The 19,183-nt window shown below is 49.1% G+C and overlaps 1 protein-coding gene across 1 annotated transcript; it reads left to right on the forward strand.

Moving 5' to 3' along the window:
- Positions 1-2,506: 2,506 nt before the first annotated feature.
- ST6GALNAC1 (ST6 N-acetylgalactosaminide alpha-2,6-sialyltransferase 1) lies at positions 2,507-18,896 on the forward strand. The gene is made up of 9 exons (XM_068977516.1): positions 2,507-2,637; positions 15,293-15,971; positions 16,614-16,782; positions 17,116-17,287; positions 17,501-17,639; positions 17,882-17,985; positions 18,166-18,255; positions 18,342-18,441; positions 18,705-18,896. The coding sequence occupies exons 1-9, from the start codon at positions 2,507-2,509 to the stop codon at positions 18,894-18,896; spliced, it is 1,776 nt and encodes a 591-aa protein (XP_068833617.1).
- The last annotated feature ends 287 nt before the right edge of the window (positions 18,897-19,183 follow it).

A 19,183-nucleotide genomic window follows, 5' to 3' on the forward strand; every position in this document is an offset into this window, starting at 1 on the left:
TCCCAATTTATCCCACTCCCACTTGCCCCTCTTGGTGTCTATATGTTTGTTCTCTATGTCTGTGCGTCTATTTCTGCCTTGAAAATAATCTTTTAAATTTTTTATTTATTTTTGGCTGTACTGGGTCTTCATTGCTGCGAGGGCTTTTCTCTAGCTGTAGCAAGCAGGGGCTCCTCTCTAGTTGCAGTGGGCAGGCTTCTCACTGTGGTGGCCTCTCTTGTTGCGGGGCACGGGCTCAGGGCACTCGGGCTTCAGCAGCTGGGACCCATGGCTCAGTAGTGTGGCTCCTGGGCTCTGGAGCCCAGGCTTAATTGTTGTGGCACCGGGGCTTAGCTGCTCTGCAGCATGGGGGGTCTTCCAATATCAGGGATCAAACCTGTGTCTCCTGCATTGGCAGCTGGATTCTTTACCACTGAGCCACCAGGGAAGCCCTGAAAATAATATTTAAACAAGTCATATCTGCATGTGAGGTCACACACATCCTATGCGCTGGTGTATAAAGAAGATTAATGTCAAAAAGCTTTGCTTAAATAGGAGAGAAAAAGGAGACTTTGCTAAGCACAAACATCGTGATATTTGAAAAACTTTTGGCAAGCCAGTTTCCATGAAAATTCATACTTCTCTGCATCTCCTCTTGGGCCCAGGCACACACAGAGAAGCACATTGGACTGGAATCTGAGAACCAGGAAGTGAGAACGCTGAATGAACCCGCCCCTACCAACTGGCTTTGAGAACACTAGATTCAACCCACCCCTAAGGTGGTGAGAGGGACAGGCTGTATACAGCAGCTCAGCTGGTGCCCAGGAGCTCAACTAGATCTCCACGCTCTGGGGAAGCCTGAAAGAACACTGATAACCAGTGCCTTCTTCAAAACACAAGGTGAGGTGAAAGAGACACGGCATTTAGGCAAATCCACTCGGTGGGTAAGAAAGCCCCGTCCCACTGTGCAGGGCGTTTGCCTGGCCTCACAAACAGGCACCAGGATGTCAGGGGACTGGGAGTGCCAAGTGCACAGGCGAAGCCAGGGCCAAGTGTCAGGTAAGCCAAAGAGCTGTGAGCGGACATGGGTCTATAAAGAACATGTTTATTACGGAGTCGGTGTTTGAACACTTAACAGGTTAGGTGCACAGAGACAGAGAGACAAGAGACAGGACCAGTACTAAGCAAATTTTCTCTCTTTGCTTCCAGTCCATCCGCTGGAATAGTACAACGAGTTACAGTATCACGTTTGTACCTTTTCATCCTCCCTGGGGAAGGCGATCCAAGCATCTATTGCACATCATCTGGGTGAAAACCAAGAACTTTAGGTAAAGAATTGGACGCTGTGCATTCAGGGAGTGCACACTGTGATGACTGAGCAGGGAGCCCAGGTCCCAAATTCTTCAAAGCCCTGTTGTTCCAAGCTCCACCTCTCCCACTTCGACTGCATGGTTCCATCTTACTGCCAGCAATCATTTTAAAAACGGAAAATCCACAGTACTTTAGGAAGGGCGGCGTCTCTGAATTTTCTCAGTTTTCTACCACTGATCTTGATATTATTCCTCTGAGTTGTACCTTTTCCCCAAGTGTCCTGTGTTTCTGTGCTTTTCACATCGAGGCTCAGGTTGGATCCAGTCCCCCAAGCCAGTGGTTCACTCCGTGATCTTGGGCAAGCTGCCCCTGCACAGAAGCAGTTTCCTCGACCGTAAAACAAAGTGGATAATACAGTGTTCCGCTCCTGGGGTGGCTTCGAGGGATGCATTTATGCATGCGAAGCTCACCACGTTGCGTGAGAAGCAGTGAAGACTAAAGAGAACCGCCGCACACCAGTGGTTCTCAATGTGCCCACACATCAGAATCACCTGGGGCAAAGAATACCCATGCGTGGAAATTAGCTCTCCACGAAGATTCAGGCTTGACTCGTCGAGGTGTAACCTGAGCATCAGGATGTTTTAAAGCTTCCCAGGTGATTCTAATGGACACCCAAGACTGAGAGCCACCCTTCAAAATAACTCGGGAAACAAGATGTTCTGAGAGCTCCCGTCCAAGGCTGCACAATCTCTCAGAGGAAGATGGCTAGGGGGTGTCAAACCTGAAAGGGTACCCTCTGTTTTTCTTGTAAAACTCACATTGAAGATGGAGGCTATGTAAGGCCCTTCCAGCCCAGGTACTTGTCCAGGGTCCCCCAACCTGATGAAAGTGAGGTTCCATGTAACATGTGTGTGTTTCTCATTAAAGTTCCACATTCAGAAACTGGCTTCAGAGACAGCAGGAAAAGAAGGTAAACTTGTTTGCACAGAAGGAGTTTCTCTTCCTTCAAGCCACGCCAGCCTCTAAGCCTTCATAAGGCAGAGAAGGCGGCTCCCTTCCCTGGCACACTCCGAAAGACTCTGCGTTCACCAGTGGCTCGTTTTTAAGACCAAAGGGTGCACACCCTGACCAGGAGATCTGAGCAGTTAAACTGTGTGCTGTCTACATCAGAGCCTCAGGACATGCAGAAATTCCCTGCAAGGCTGGACCCACAAACATGAGGCCTTGCCCAAGGAGACTCTGTCATCTGGACCAAACTGTGCAGGGGCCTTTGCTTTTGGCTGTGCTCATCTTCCTCCTCTTCACCTTGCCCTCCTTTATTAAGGAACCTAACACAAAGCCTAGCAGGTAAGAGTCTGCCCTTTCCAAGTTCCCTGTGGCTTATTGGAAGAAACTGGAAAATGATAGCCCGGGGGGGGGATGGGGAACTTCTGAGACACCTCTGCGGTGACAGGTGGTGTCAGGGATCACGAAGGTTGTCAGGAATCATGGGCTATGAAGCCGGAAGGGGAGACTCGGGGGACATGGAGGTGGTATAACAGGAAAATGGGGGCCGTGGGGCTTATACACAGAGGAGGTAGAGGGGCAGTTGGATAACTGTTGGTCTGGTCTCCAGAAGGCATAGGTGGAAAACTATCTTCCCCTCTAGGTCTCTGAGTAATAACCTCAGCTTTGGGGTTCATTGCATACCATTCTCTGTGTACTAAAGCAAATGATTTATCCCATGAATTCCATTAGTTTCTTTATATATATATATATTTCTTTCTTAAAAAAATAAAATGTTCATTTATTTGGCTGCACCGAGTCTTAGTTGCAGCACATGAGATAGTTGAGGCATGTGGGATCTAGCTGCCTGAAAGTGCAAGTGTTAGTTGCTCAGTCATCTCCAACTCTTTGTGATCTCATGGACTATCGCCCACCTGGCTCCTCTGTCCATGGAATTCTCCAGGCAAGGATACTGGAGTAGGTTGCTATTTCTTTCTGCTGGGTATCTTCCCAACCCAGGGATCAAACCTGGGTCTCCTGCACTTCAATTAGATTCTTTACTGTTCCCTGACCAGGGATCAAACCTGGGCCTCTTACATTGGGAACTTGGAGTTTTAGCCACTGGACCACCAGGGAAGTTTCCCACTAAATTCTAAATCGTACAGTCTCTGAGATGTTTGTCAGTAAAATGAGACATTGCTCATTAGGGGGGCAGCTGAAATTCTGGGTCCCAAGTGAACCCTTCAAAAGGACACTCTAGGCCATTTTTCTGATAAACACATCTCCTGTAGGGAGAAACCCCTGCCTTTCCAGATTCAGTGTATTTTGAATGATTTTGTCTCACTACTCTTAGAATTTGAAAATAAAACATACCCTCATGAAGTTTTTAAAAATACACCAAGGCAAAGCAAGAATAAAGCTCTCCCTATGATACCCTGTCACTACCCAGTCTCCATGGGTAACCACCCTTAACACTTTGGTGTAGAAATAATTACTATGTTATTGTAGCTAATGCTTCTATAGTACTCAGTATATGCTGGGCCCTATTCTAAATGCTTTATGCGTGAGACACAGAAAGTTAAGATGAATGATCCAAGTTCATGCTGCTGGTAGTTGCAGGGCCAGCAATCAAACCTGGACATTTTGGTTCCATAATCTGTGCTCTTTAACTTGTGTTAGACAAACCCTTCCAACAGATGGATAAGTGGGTAGATAGATAGGTGATACTCAGCAGTAAAGATTTCACCTGCCAATGCAGGAGACATGGGTTCAACTCCTGGGTCAGGAAGATCCCCTGGAGAAGGAAATGGCCACCCACTCCAGTATTCTTGCCTGGGAAATCGCATGGACAGAGGAACTTGACAGGCTACAGTCCATCGGGTCTCAAAGAGTTAGGTACAACTTAGCGGCTAAACAGCATTAAACAACAAAGGTAGGTGATAGATAGGTAGATAGACAGGTGGATGGATGGATGGACGGTCAGACAGATAGGTATCACACTATACACACTGGTTGACTTTTTAAATCAACTATATCACGGACCTCCTTCCATGTTGGCACATACGGGTCTATTCCCTTCCTTTCCATGGCTTCATAGCTTCTATAGGGTGGATATAGCTGAGCCAACCCCATCTATGGGCACTTGGGTTGCCACTCATTTTTCACAAACCTTTGGGCACTTATGTATTTCCGTAGGTAGATTTCTACAAGTGGAATTGCCAAGATAATGAATATGTTCACATTAAGTGTTAATGAAAGGACTTCCCTGGCGGTCCAGTGGTTAAGACTTTGCCTTCCAATGTTGGGGGGTGCAGGTTCGATCCCTGCTCAGGAAGCTAGGATCCCACACACCTTGCAGCCAAAAAAACTGAAAATATAAAAACCAGAAACAATATCGTAATAAATTCAATAAACGCTTTAGAATGATGTACATTAAAAAAAAATCTTTAAAAAAAGTCAATGGACACCATCAAGTCATCCTCAGAAAAGGCTACACAAACAGGTGTGAAAGTTAACTCTCTCCAACCTCTGCGGCAACACTGGATCTTGTAAACGGTTTTCAAGTTTAATCATCTGGTAAGTAAAAGCAGGTTTCTCTTTTTAATTTGCATTTCTTGGGCTACTGGTGAATCTGAGGATCCTCTAAAGTTTATAAAGCATTTCATTGTATGAATACGCCACACATTATTTACTCATTCTCTTTTTTGATGGACGTTTGAGTAGTTTCCAGTTCTGGCTATTATGAATTATGAGTAAGCCTGCTGTGAACATTGTTGTCCAAGCCTTTTTTGTGTACATAGTTTTATTTCTCCTGGGTCAATATCTAGAGGTGGGATTGCTGTGTTATAAGGAAAGTATATGTTTAACTTTATTTTTTTATACTTTTATTTGGCTGCACAAGGTCTAAGTTGCAGCTTGAGGGATCTTTTTAGTTGTGGCATATGAGATCTAGTTCCCTGACCAGGGATCAAACCCAGGCCGCCTGCATTGAGAGCATGGACCACCTGGACCACCAAGGAAGTCTCTATGTTTAGTTTTAGAAGAAAAGTTATTGCGTTATTTCCAAAACAGTTTTGAATTTTTCTATTTCTCCTTTCGGGTTTCCCTAGTGGCTCAGTGGTAAAGAATCTGCCTGCCAAGTGGGAGATGTGGGTTTAATCCCTAGGTCGGGAAGACCCCCTGGAGATGGAAATGGCAACAATCCAGTATTCTGGCCTCCGAAATCCCATGGACAGAGGACCATGTAAGAGATAGCTAGGGGTTGGACACAACTTGGCAACTAAACAACATTTCTCCCTTCAGTTTTGTCAGTTCTTGTTCCATGTCTTTTGATGCTCTCTTACTGGATGCGCATGCATTTTGGATGGTCCTGACTTTGGAAGTGACTGTAAAGTTATTGAATCTGCCCACAATTTTAAGGGACAGGAAACAGGCCACATACTGAGATGTCTCGATAAACTGTTTATATTATTAAATCCCAAGAGAGCAGAGACAGTGGATGCTATAACAATAGTGGTCCCCGGAGGAGAAGTTTTTGCGTCTGTTGAAAGGTTCAAAGAGAAGACAACATCTAGGAGACAGAGAGGGCTTGCATGAGTGCCTGGGGAGAGACGTGGTGAGCAGAGGGTGAGCAAAGGCGCCAGCCTAAGTCCTAAATTAGTGTCCTCTCTGCTGACCCGAGAGCGAACCCACCTCAGGGAAGTGAAGGCTTCCTCTGGGGAGCAGAGAAAGGGCATTTAGGAAGGTGGGACCCAGCGCTGCTGCAAAAGGCTTTCAGCCAGGGAGGTGGCCTCGCCTCATGACGGCACTATTTTAAGACGATGAGTTGGCCAGAAGTGAACAGGACGGTTTAGGAGGAGGGAGTTGCCACTTTGGATTGACCAGCAGTGGCACCCAAGGGAGTTGGACGACTCTGCAGGCAGATTATCCTGGTGTGAAGGGAGGGGCTGGGGCCACCTTTAGCCATTAAAACTCAAGGTGAGAAGGATCTGGACTAAGAGACAGTGGAACAGCAAGAAGGGGGAAATCAGGAGATATTCTGAAGGAGAGGAGGGAGAGAGAGGGAGAAGCAAAAGTGATGGGCAGTTTTGCAGTTTGACTGGTCATGCCCTCCCTTCCCTACAGAGCTGCCGGGGCAGAGGGTGGGAGCAAAATCAGACAGGGAAGGGAGGCGCACAGTGCAGAACACACCACAGATCCCACGGTTCGTGAAGGTCATTATCACATGGCTGAACGCTGACGCTGAAGCTGAAACTCCAATCCTTTGGCCACCTGATGCGAAGAACTGACTCATTGGAAACGACCCTGAGGCTGGGAAAGACTGCAGGCAGGAGAAGGGGACGACAGAGGGTGAGATGGTTGGATGGCATCACCGACTCGATGGACATGAGTTTGAGTAAGCTCCAGGAGTTGGTGATGGACAGGGAGGCCTGCTGCAGTCCATGGGGTTGCAAAGAGTCGGACACGACTGAGCGACTGAACTGAACTGAACTGAACTGATCGCATTGATGCTTACACTTTGTGGCTTGCCATGGCCATTTGAGAGTCGGAGAAGATTTTCAGATCTTAATCTGTGCTCCGGGGGCCTTTCCATGTGTTCTTTTCTTCTTCTTCTTTTTAAAAGATATTTATTTGTTTTTAATTTTATTTATTTGGCTTCACTGGGTCTTTGTCACACCATTCAGGATCTAGTTCCCTGAGCAGCGATCAAACCTAAGCCTCTTGCATTGGGAGCTTGAAGTCTTAGCCACACTGGACCACCGGGAAAGTCCCACCATGTGTTATTTCTGGTCTTTACAATTGCAGCTCAAGATTAGTATTTGTGTTCTTTCACAAAAAATGATTATGAGGCTCATAAATGTTAAGGGGATTTCCATGGAACCAGGAAGTAGCAAAACGGATATTTGAATTTAGAGGATTTGAGCTCCAAATCCCATGCTTCTCCACTACCTCCTATGTGTTGACTCTTAAGAGGTTTAAAGTCCAAGGGAGGACTTCCCTGGTGGTCCAGTGGTTAACGCGTTTACCCCTGGTCCAGGAAGATCGCACGTGCTGTGAGGCAGCTAAGTCCCTGCACCACAAGTACCAAGCCCGTGTGCCTAGAGCCCGTGCTCGGCAACAAGAGAAGCCACGGCAATGAGAAGCCTGCACATCGAAACTCGAGGATAACCTCTCTCACCACGACTACAGAAAGCCTGGGCGTAGCAATGAGGACCCAGTGCAGCCAAAAATAAAGAAATAAATGGATTTTTTTTTTAAGTCCAAAGGAGGAGAGAGACATACACAAAGCAAAAGAACATGAGTGATATTATTAGTAGTGATAAATGTCCTCAGTAAAGTCAGATGAGACAGATGCTACCAGAGCACACAGAAAAGGGTCATCTAAACCAGGCAGATGGGGGCGGGAGGCAAAGGAGAACACGGTGGAGATGGGAGCATCTGCAAGGTGCCTGACGGCTGTGTGACATTTCAGCAAGCAGGAACACCATAAGCAAGGAGGAAATAGCGTAAGCAGTGGTGCAGAGAGGAGCAAAGGATGATTTCAGGAAGGGGAGACTGACAGGTAGGTCATTTAATAAGCACTGATAAGGTGTTCACTGTGTACTAGGCACTGGTCTCGGAGTTATGACTACTAATCACATATCGAGCCAGAGAATAGACACTATTATCATCATCAACTCCTTTATAGATGAGAGAGATTAGATCACTTGTCCAAGGTCACCCTTGTCGCTGATGTTCAAACGCAGACAGGCTGGCCCCAGTGTCCCAGCATCACACCACCCTCCACGTCTCTCCATCACGTCCATCCTGATGTCATAAATCCTAAATGTGTCTTTTTCTGCCAGACTATGAATTTCTTGTGGGTAGAAACTGTCTTATTTGTCTCCATTTCTCCAATAACTTGAACAGGTCCCAGACACTGTACATATGTAACACAGTGTCAACACTTAACTGATAAAAGAATGAATGTGACCTTAAATAACCTTGTTCTGTAGCTATTAAGAATTTTAGAACTTCCCTGGCGGTCCAGTGGTTCAGATTCCAGGCTCCCAATGCAGGGGTCCTGGGTTCCATCCCTGGTCCAGGAACTAGATCCCACATACCACAACTAAAACTGAAGATCCCACACGTTGAAACTAAGACCCGGTGCAGCAGAAAATTGTTAATAAATTTTCTGTTTTTTTTTTTTTTTTTAAGAAATTTTAGAGTAACTGAGTAGCTTGATGAAATGTATGCTTTACAGAGGTTACTCTGTCAATAGGTTGTAGGTTAGGTAGCTGGCCAGGCACCCTGGGGTTTTTATTTGTTTGTTCGTTTTTAGGCGGTGCCACATGGCTAACAGGATCTTAGTTCCCTGATCCAGACCGAATCCGGGTCCGGGCAGTGAAAGTGATGAGTCCTAACCACTGAACTGCTGGGGAACTCCCTGGGGCACAGGAAGTTTGAAGGAGACAGGCTAGAGGGCCAAGGTAGTGGTTTAAGATAGAGTCCTTGGGGCCTGGAGCAAGGAGGTTATGATGACAGCAGGACCAAAAATAAAAGACTGAGAATAAGTTAAATCAGCTGGATTTGGTGACAGATATGATGGGGCAGTGGTAATAAGGATTTTAAGACAATTCTATGATTTCAAACCTAGGTTATTGGTCTACCTCTCATATCATTTCAAGACAAACACAAGTGTACCAAACCGACAAAAGTTTTGGTGCCAACCTCCAATTTACTCTCTGATGTGTAAAGACCAGGTCTCTGTCTGCTTGGCTTCCCTAGTCTGGAACAAATTTATCCTAGAAGATGCTATGCATCTTTGTTTTGGCTTCAGAGATAATCATGAAGAGTGAGCTGGGAATCGGACCTATGGATTCTGTTTTCTTGTTTTGGTTATTGTTGTGAATATTTTATATATTTAGTTGGCTGTGCTGGGTCTTAGTTATGGCGTGGGAGATTTAGTTCTCTGACCAGGTATCGAACTTGGGCCCCCTGCATTGGGGATGCAGAGTCTTAGCTACTAGACCACCTGAGAAGTCCCCTGGTTTCTGTTTGGTATCATATTTTGCTTTGGTGTAAGAACCAAACTGTGTTTTCTATCACCTTCTGGTTTCTGATTCTGGACCCCTAGCCAGAATCAGAAAAACTTAACCTCAACCATTCTTACTCCTCTACCCCATCCCCAGGAGGGCATCAAGGGCTCCGGGATGTCTGATATGGTGCCAAGGCCCAGGAGAGGGCAGCTGATTCTTAGCCATCAGCTTGCTGCAACATATCCATCATCACTACCTCTTGGCTCTTCTGTGTCACCTGGTTTACGCGTGAGAATGTTCTGTGATGTGATTTCTATCTTCCCAGTTTCTACACGCAGTCACTTCCTTCCAGGGGTCTTAAGAGACCCTAGGAACGCTACCAGGAAGTAGGAGCCCTCTAATCTTAGGTCCTTAGAGCCCTCCCTTCTCTCCCACCTCCTTTTGTTCCTCCCCCCAGAGTAAATATTTCTAGAAAGGGGATGGTGGCATAGGAACTAGAAAGGTCCCTCTCCAAGATATTTTACCTATTTCCCCAAATCTTCTCCCCATTTGAGGGCTTAGGTATTTGGAGGGGAAAAGCCAGAAGCTCTTGCAGGGTATTCTCTCTCTTCCAGCTCTTGTCTGCACATGTGTCTGTGGGGGCAATGAACGTGAAGCTGACCATTAGCTGCCGGTGGTGGGTGGGAGGCAGGCACCAACGGGAAAGGGAGAAAACACAGGGAGGAAAACAACCAAATAACATTCCAGGATATTGTACAGCTACATTGGTGAGTACAATAGGTAAAGAAAAGGGATCTGGATGCTCATGCCCTCGGGGGTCAGCAGCAGGTTCTTTGAGAAAGTATAATCACAAGTTCACATCCTTTTGTGCTGAAATTCATTTTCTGCTTTTTCAGTAAGGAGCACGCATTGCTTTAGTAAAAGGAAAAATAATTCAGAAAACTTGTGAAGAAAGAGGAGCAAAAGTCTAGGTATCATTGTGGATTGAAGTGTCCCCCTCAAACAGAACACGCCCTAGGCTGTGTGCCCTGTCTTCCACATAATAACACGTTATCGCATCAGCTTACATTCATTTCTCACATACTTTCTCAACATGCATCCTGTTCCCTCTGTTGGTTCGTGAGCCTCTTAAGAGAAAAGACTATAGCTTTTTTATCTCTCATTCCTAACAGATAGCTCCAAAAGCCTGGCCTATAATTACTGCTCAATAAATATTGCATTGTGCTTTCAAATTCTCAATAGGATGTCTCATTTGATTCTAAGTTTTCTCTTTAATTTTTTTATTTTTACTGAGGAACATGCAAATGTTTCAGTGAAATAAGGAGGCTTATATCAAAACACAGTCGTCCCTAGGACTTCCCTGGCTCCCCACTTCCTCTGCAGGAAATACGGGTTCAATCCCTGATCAGGGAACTAAGATTCCTCATGCCATGGGGAACGGCCAAAAAATAAATAAATGAAATAACCAATAAATACAATAATATAACTGTCCCCATGTCTTCTCCCTGCTCCAGGATTCTGATTTCCAAGGTGATTACTTCAACCCCCTCTGATTTTCCTTTTGGTCACCTACTGCTCTATTTATAACATGCTCACCTGCTGCTTCTTGATTTCTCAGTTAAGTGATTAAGGGCCATCAAGGAAATATTATTTACCCTTGGCCTTGAAGCCTGTCGCCCCTTTAGATTTTCGTCTCCGGACGCATGAACTCAAACAGGGGCTCTGGGCATCTCTAACTGTCGCCATAGTGTCAGCACCTGACCCAAGTCGACCTGCCTATATTTGTATAACAGCATTGTTGGAAATGGTCTTCCCCAGTGGCTCAGCAGGTGAAGAATCTCCCTGCCAATGCAGGAGACACGGGTTTGATCCCCAGGTCAGCAAAATCCCCTGGAGGAGGGAATGACAACCCAATCCAGCATTCTTACCTGGAGAATCCCATGGACAGAGAATCCTAGCGGACTACAGTCCATGAGGTCACAAGAGTCGAACACCACTTGGCAACTAAGTACGCACACACATTGTTCAAAATGCCATGTCTATACTGGCTTTTAACATCCTTACAACCGTTTTATAAAGCAGCTTTTAAGATTCTCACAATGGATAAGAAAACAGAGGCTCAAAGGGTCCTGTGACTTGCCTGAGATTACACAGCTGGCTAGTTAGAGGCGGGACTGGACTAGAACTCAGGCTACTTTCCACCCACCTAGGCTCCATTGCCCATTTGCCAAGTGCCAAGAAGTCAGTGTTCTCTCCACCTCAAGTTCAACCCAAAAACACGTCCAGTGGAGCCCGAGAGGTTAAGTCATGGGGAGGTGACCACCACCACACACCAGACGGCTACCCTTCATGTCACCTTGCAGGAGACTGGCTCAACTTGCTTTCAGAGCTCCCTGTGTCACCAGGAAGTAGAAATAATAAAACCCTGATCAAGTTACTGAATACTGCCAAGGTTGTTGGGTTCTGCAGATTCCAGGGAGCTCTTCCAGCCACAAGGAGGAACAGGAGGCAGGGTTGGGGCAGGCTGCCCACGCTCTCTATTCCTATACGCCTCGCCTCTCTCCCCTTTCCCTGTAGAAGGCTCTGGGGAAGGAGCAGGGGAGGAGAGGAATGTTATTTTTAACCCTAAGGTCAGTATTTTTAAATGCCAGAATAAAACTATCAACTGAACTTGGGATAATCTGTGAAACAACTTTATTCCCAAGTGTGATTTTTTCCCAGAGAGGAAGATTTAGGTACAAGATACAGGTGCTTTAAAAAATGGACTTGGCTTTAGGGACTTTCCTGGTGGTCCACTGGTTAAGAATCTGCCTTCGTGCAGGGAATGCAGGTTCAATCCCTGGTCGGGGAACTAAGATCCCACATGCCACAGAGAAATTAAGCCTACATACCACAACTACTGAAGCTGTGTGCCCTAGAGCCTGGGCACCGTAACAAGAGAAGCCCGGATGTCACAACTAGAGAAAGCCCACAGGCTGCAATGAAGAGGCTGGGCAGGCAAAATCTACAAAAAAAGAAAAAAGGGACTTTCTTTGAAACACCCCTGGTTCTCAACTGAGAGCTTCTAGCCATGGGCTACACAGGTCATTTTGTATCTGTGATTCTTGATCCGTACTTGGAACCTTTTGCCGCTTCTTTGCTTCCAGGTCCTCCCAGGGTGATGTGCTGTTGTTTCGCTTCATTCATGGAACAGAGCTCTGTGATCCCTGCTGGAGATATACTTAGTTCATGTTTATTGCTGTTGTTCATTGTTCAGTCACTAAGTCATGTTCGACTCTCTGTGACCCCATGGACTACAGCATGCCAGGCTCCTCTGTCTGCCACTATCTCCCAGGAGGTTGCTTAAATTCATGTCCATGAGTCGGTGATACTGTCTAACCATCTCATTCTCTGCCACCCTCTTCTCCTTTTGCCTTCAATCTTTCCCAGCATCATGGTCTTTTCCAATGAGCTGGCTCTTCACATCAGGTGGCCAAAGGATTGGAGCTTCAACTTCAGTATCAGTCCTTCTGATGAATATTCAGGGTTGATTTCCTTTAGGAGTGACTGGTTTGGTCTCCTTGCAGTCCAAGGGACTCTCAAGAGTCTTCTTTAGCTCCACAGTTTGAAGGCATCAGCTCTTTGGCACTCAGCCTTCTTTATGGTCCAGCTCTCACATCTGTACCTGACTACTGGAAAAACCATAGCTTTCATATATATATGTATACATTTTTTGGTTGACCAAAAAGTTCATTTGGGTTTTTCCATATAGTGTTACAGGAAATATATATGTATATTATTTAATATACTTATATTTTTATTATATATATATATATATATGTTTTGCTTTTTTTGGCTGTGAGATCTTAGTTCCCTGACCAAGAATTGAGCCCACATCCCCTTCATTAAAACTGTGAAATCTTAACTACTGGGAAGTAGTTTACGACCTGATAAGTCCCTATTTATCTATTTTTTAAGAGCAAATTTTTATATATTTACCTCCAAAGTAGATCAGAATTATAGTATCAAATTGCTTTTTGCTTGAGTGAATTGGTTCGCCTATTCCTCTGAACTAGAATCATTTAATAGAACCAATGTTTCCCGCTACACCCGCCCCACCGCAGCCTAGTGGACGAAGTACAAATTCAGGAGCACACAGGGTCTGGACGAGATGGATGCAGGGCTCTCAGCATGTGGATGGAAGCAACTTGAGCGTTTGGTAAATTCCGTCCGTGACCTTTAGAAAGTGGCAGTATAAACCCTCATATCCCAGGCAATCACACGTGTGCACAATCATCGGGAGTTGAAGTTTAATCACATAATTTAGTCACTGCCTGGGTCATTGCTGCCACTTCCTAGAAAATGTAAACACATCGGCTCTCATGCCTACTGCATTGGCGGACAGGTTCTTGACCAGTAGCACCACCTGGGATAGACAAATGATTCAAGTCTAAAGTCCTCATACACTGCAAACAATGATCTGGTCCTGCCTGCCTCTTTGGGAGCATCTCCTGCCGGACAAGCCCCGTTCCCCACTCTTTTATATGTGTGTATATATAATTTTATTTATTTATTTTTGGCTGTGCAGGATCTTTGTTCTGCGCAAGCTTCTCTGTAGTTACGGCGGCTGGGAGCTGTTTGCTGTGGCGTGCGGGCTCTAGGGCTCCCACACTTCAGTAGTTTCGGTTTCCCAGGCTCTATAGTTTCGGTGCACAGGCTTAGCTGCTCCAAGGCATGTGTGATCTTTCTGGACTGGGGATTGAACCCCGTGTCTCCTGCACTGGCAGGTGGGTTCTTTACCACTGAGCCACCAGGGAAGACCCCCACCCCACATTTCCTTTTTTTTAAATTATGTATTTATTTATTTTTGCTGCGCCAGCTCTCAGGTGCAGCGTGTGGGATCTAGTTCCCTGACCAGGGATGGAACCCAGGCCCCCTACATTGGGAGAGTGGAGTCTTTGCCACTGGACTACCAGGGAAGTCTCCCAACACCACAACTTTTCACACTTCTGGGACTGAAATTTCCTCCTCCCCACTCCTAATCCTCTTCAGAGGGGAGCTCCTCCAGGAAGCCTTCCTAGCTTCCACGTGGGAAGCACACCTTTTGTCCGTCATCTCTAACACACGCCTCACAGTTTGTGGGTACTTAGTTCCCCAACCAGGGATTGAACTCGGGCTGCGGCAGTGAAAGTGCTGACGCCTAACCACTGGACCTTCAGGGAATTCTCAACAGTTTGCTTTTAAGCAGTGTTGGACTGATGATAGGATAAGAAGCACATCTTTAAGGCAGATCTTTCAAAATCAAGGTTGGCAACTATAGTCTTAACATCTTTCCCATTTCCTTGTGGACAAAGATACCTTTGTTACCTATGTTTTTTTTTAAGGTCCACTGAGTCACAAGATATTAGGTGGCAGGACTAGGTTCACACAAACTCATTCTTAGACTCACAGTTGGGAACACAGAGGATGCTGGAGCCGCAAGGAGTGAACCTGGGAAGCTGGGGGTGCAGCATGGAGACGTGAGTGGTTCAGCTCTGCCCTTGGCCTCCGGTTCCAGCTCCCCAGACTCAGTACCGCCACTTAGGTTTCTTTACCAGTCCAAAGTGGCTTCCAGGTGGCATTAGTGGTAAAGAACCCTCTTGCCGATGCAGGAGATGTAAGAGACGTGGGTTCGATCCCTGAGTGGGGAAGATCTCCTGGAGGAGGGCATGGCAACCCACTCCAGTATTCTTGCCTGGAGAATCCTATGGACGAAGGAGCCTGGTGGGCTGCAGTCCATAGGGTCGTGAAGAGTTGGGTATGACTGAAGGGACTTAGCACGCATGCACTGGTCAGAAGTAAGTGTCCAGACCCATTGCCGGCAGGTGCCGCTTGGCGTTGGGAAGCAGCCAGCAAAGTCCCTCCCCTCACCTCTCCTGAAGACTGATCTGAAGTCCGCCTGAGACACAAAAATGAATGCTAGTTACACTCCTCAAGTCTCTACAACCTTAGCCTTCATCCAAAGTCATCTCTTTCTCTAGGAATAAGCATCAACAGAACATTAAGGAAAGGTCCCCAGAGTTACTGCAAAATGCTATGTCTCAGGCACCCACCACGAGAAGGAAGGCAACCACGCACATGGAGTCAGTACAGGGGACCCACACTTGGGACACCCCCCCCAAGGCCACAGTCCTCACGGCCAACCAGCGCAGAAGAGCGCAGACCAGCAAGGCCCATGCCGAGGAGCTGGACAGAGTGCCCACCCCCACCGGAAAGGCAGCACTGCGGACACGGGCAAGCAAGGACACCCGGGTGGACACGCCGCCCCCAACGGCTGGAGGTGGGGGGGTGACCCCCAGCAGGACCGAGGCGCCATCCCTGAACAGTCAGAACCCAAGGCCGACCAAAGGATCCGGGGACTGGAAGGCGAGGCCCACAGGCCCCGGAGCGGTGCCCACGGAGCCACGGGACAGCCCGGCAACTGCAGCTAAGACCCTCCTTCCAAAACTCCAGGCCGGGGCGCAGGTGGGGAAGGGAGCCAGAGGAGCCACCCCAGTAGCCGCCCCCTCCCAGGACAGAGCCCAGCCCACACGGTCCTCGGCCCCTCCCCGGAGCCCTGCCACCCAGAGAAGCCAGAAGCTGAAGGCTGCCAACTTCAAGTCTGAGCCCCAGTGGGATTTTGAGGATGAATACAGTCTGGAGGTGGGCGGCCTGCAGACGGTGAGTTTTCCCTCTTCTCGGGGCCCTGAGGCCCACCCCCTCCCTTCCATCCCAGGCTCTGCTCCTAAGCTCTGCTCTCCCCCACCCGGAGAATCAGGTAACCAGCCCTGGGAGAAAGGCCAGCTGGGCGGCCTTTCCCACACGGCTCATCCAGGTGAGGGTGTGATCGAAGGGCCCGCCCTGGTCCCCAGAAGACCCGGAGGCTCCTCAGAAAGGGTGAGAGAGTGTGACCTCAGCAGGCGGAGGGGCAGGACTGGGCAGGATCCAAGGGACAAGAACACCCCAAGCTGGTGCCCAGCCCTGTCCTCCCCACAGAGATAATTCCAAGACCCTCTCTCTTTTCCAGCCCTAAGAAAAGCAGCCTGGGCCCCCAGCCACAGGAGGGGAGACCTGGATGTTTGCACGCATAACTACAACCACGCACAGCACATGAGACCCGTAGCATACATCCTGCCCGTGGTGGGCCTGGGCGATCAATGAAGGCTCTGGGAATGGGATGGAAGATGTAGCAGAGGAGGGGCCTTTCCAGCTTTGAGGCCTGGTTTCTGCTCCCGTACCCACCTTCCCTCAGTCCCACCGCTCCATCCCCCACCCCACGGCTTCCGGACCCTCTCCCGGCCTGACCCATCCTCCTGCTTGCAGACCTGCCCTGACTCGGTGAAGATCAAAGCCTCCAAGTCACCCTGGCTCCGGACTCTCTTTCTGCCCAACCTCACCCTCTTTCTGGACTCTGGACACTTCAACCAGCGCGAGTGGGACCGCCTGGAGCACTTCCCTCCGCCCTTCGGCTTCATGGAGCTCAATTTCTCCTGTGAGTCCTCGTCCAAGGGCCCTGGGTGTGCACTAGGCCACAGCAGAGGGCCATGCTTCTTTAAAAAAATATTTTAAAAATATTTTTTGGCCATGCTGTGCAGCATATGGAGTCTTAGTTCCCTGACGAGGAATCGAATCCCCAACCTCTGCTTTGGGAGCACAGTCTTAACCACTGGACCATAAGGAAAGTCCCAGAGGACCATGCTTTTTTGCCTCTGGACCACCTCTCCCCTGCGGGGAACCAGCCCTGGGAGAGAGGCCGGCTGGGCGGCCCCCTGGCCCTGGCTGGGCTCTGAGTGGAACCCCCTCCCCCCCACTCCCCACATTGCAGTGGTGCAGGAGGTCGTGGCGCGCTTCCCCCCAGTGCCCCAGCAGCAGCTGCTCCTGGCCAGCCTCCGCCCCGGGAGCTCCCGGTGCATCAGCTGTGCCGTGGTGGGTAACGGGGGCATCCTGAACAACTCCCACGTGGGCGCAGAGATAGACAGCCACGACTACGTGTTCCGGTGAGCCTGCACCTGCCCCCACCCCCACCCCTCTCCTGCAGAGCAGGGCTCTTCCGGGAGATCTCAGAGGGTGCTCCCAGCCTGGATCCAGAAGCTGTGGGGGAGGGTCCTGGGCTCGCTAGTGCCGCACCCCCATCCCTTCTTCCTTCTGCGACCACCTCCACGCAATCGCCCGGAAGCCCTCATGTGCCCTGATTTTGTCTTTCGGGCTAGGCTGAGTGGTGCCGTCATTAAAGGCTATGAACACGATGTGGGTACTCGGACCTCCTTCTACGGCTTTACCGCCTTCTCTGTGACCCAGTCACTCCTTATACTGGGCAGTCGGGGTTTCCGGCACGTGCCTCTGGGCCAGGTGAGCAAACAGGAATGGGTCTGGCCGCCCACAGACTTTGGATACGGGAGGATACAGGTGAGCCATGGAGACAGACAGGGAGATAGGGCGCACTCTGAGTCTACAGCCTGTCGTTGGTACAGTCTCTGGACATGTGAGGGGCAAGGGCAGGGAGGGCAGCCACGCCAGGCCAGAGGAGAGCAAGCAGGCGGTCTGGGGTCAAAATCAGGCCACCCCACTGAAGGCAGGACCTTGGTCCTCAGGACGTCCGCTACCTGCACTTCCTGGAAGGCACCCGGGACTATGAGTGGCTGGAAGCACTGCTTCTGAATCGGACCGTGACCTCAAGGAACCTTTCCTGGTTCAGGTACCTACCGCCTCCTCCCCTCACCCACAGACAAGCTGTGGAGGGGGCAGCCGTGAAGGGTTGGACAGATGGGGACAGTCTGAGCTCTCACCTGGAGATGGGGGACCAGTCATGCCCACGATCCTGCCTTGGCCGTCCCCCGGAGATGTAAGAAAATGAAGGACCCATTCCTGCCCACAGGCGCAGACCTCAGGAGGCCTTCCAGGAAGCCTTGCAACTGGACAGATACCTGTTGCTGCACCCAGACCTGCTCCGATACATGAAGAACAGGTGAGAGCAGGAAGCCCGTGGAAGGGGCCGAGTCCCTCTCATCCTCTCGAGCCTCCTGACAGCTGGGGGGCTGGGCTCTCTCGCAGATTCCTGAGGTCTAAGACTCTGAACACTGCCCACTGGAGAATATACCGGCCCACCACGGGGGCCCTCCTGCTGCTCACTGCCCTCCAGCTCTGTGACCGGGTGAGGCCCTGCTTCTGGAGCCTGCGGATATGGAAAAACAGCTCTGGGGTAGCCCTGGGCCTGTTCAGCAAAGGATGATGGCTGGGGGGTGGGGGGAGGGGCCTGAGTGTGGACACATGCCTATGCGCAAGCATGCTTCCAGGGGTCCTGCATCCAGACCCCCAGGGATAGAATCAGGACACAGGGCCCCTGCCCCCCCACACACAGAGAAGAAGCCCGAGAGACACACTCACAGGCCTTATTTCTCCTCCGCCTTCCTATAGGTGAGTGCCTATGGGTTCATCACCGAGGGCCACGAACGCTTCTCTGACCACTACTATGATAAGTCCTGGAAACGAACGATCTTTTACATCAACCACGACTTCAAGTTGGAGAGGACGCTCTGGAAGCGGCTACATGATGAAGGTATCATCCGGCTGTACCAACGTCCTATGACTTCCAAGCCGACCATCTGAAGGGAGCCTGGGCTGCTGAAGTCCCTTCAGCTATTCTTAGGCTCAGAGCACAGTGAGGGGCCAGAGACTTGTCTGCCATCTTCCAGCGCCTGGACCAGGCTCTGAGCCCCTCCAGACTTCAGGGGTAGAGGTCTACCGAACTACTGCAGAGGAGGGGACACCCTCAAGATGGCAAATGATGGGCTGAGGTTTCAGAGACCTTGGAAAAATTTCTGCAGAGTCTGTTCCGTGGAGGTGGGGACTCAATTTTTGAGACCAAGGGGACTTCCCTGGTGGCTCAGATGATA

This window comes from Capricornis sumatraensis, chromosome 8 (assembly GCF_032405125.1).
Source record: "Capricornis sumatraensis isolate serow.1 chromosome 8, serow.2, whole genome shotgun sequence".
Classification (NCBI taxonomy): domain Eukaryota; kingdom Metazoa; phylum Chordata; class Mammalia; order Artiodactyla; family Bovidae; genus Capricornis; species Capricornis sumatraensis.

Bases quoted from the DNA above. Each gene is read 5' to 3' on its own strand.
- ST6GALNAC1 (XM_068977516.1), top strand. From the start codon at position 2,507: ATGAGGCCTTGCCCAAGGAGACTCTGTCATCTGGACCAAACTGTGCAG. The intron at 17,640-17,881 runs GTGAGCAAACAG...CTTGGTCCTCAG, and splicing joins GGCACGTGCCTCTGGGCCAG to GACGTCCGCTACCTGCACTT. The intron at 18,442-18,704 runs GTGAGGCCCTGC...GCCTTCCTATAG, and splicing joins CCCTCCAGCTCTGTGACCGG to GTGAGTGCCTATGGGTTCAT.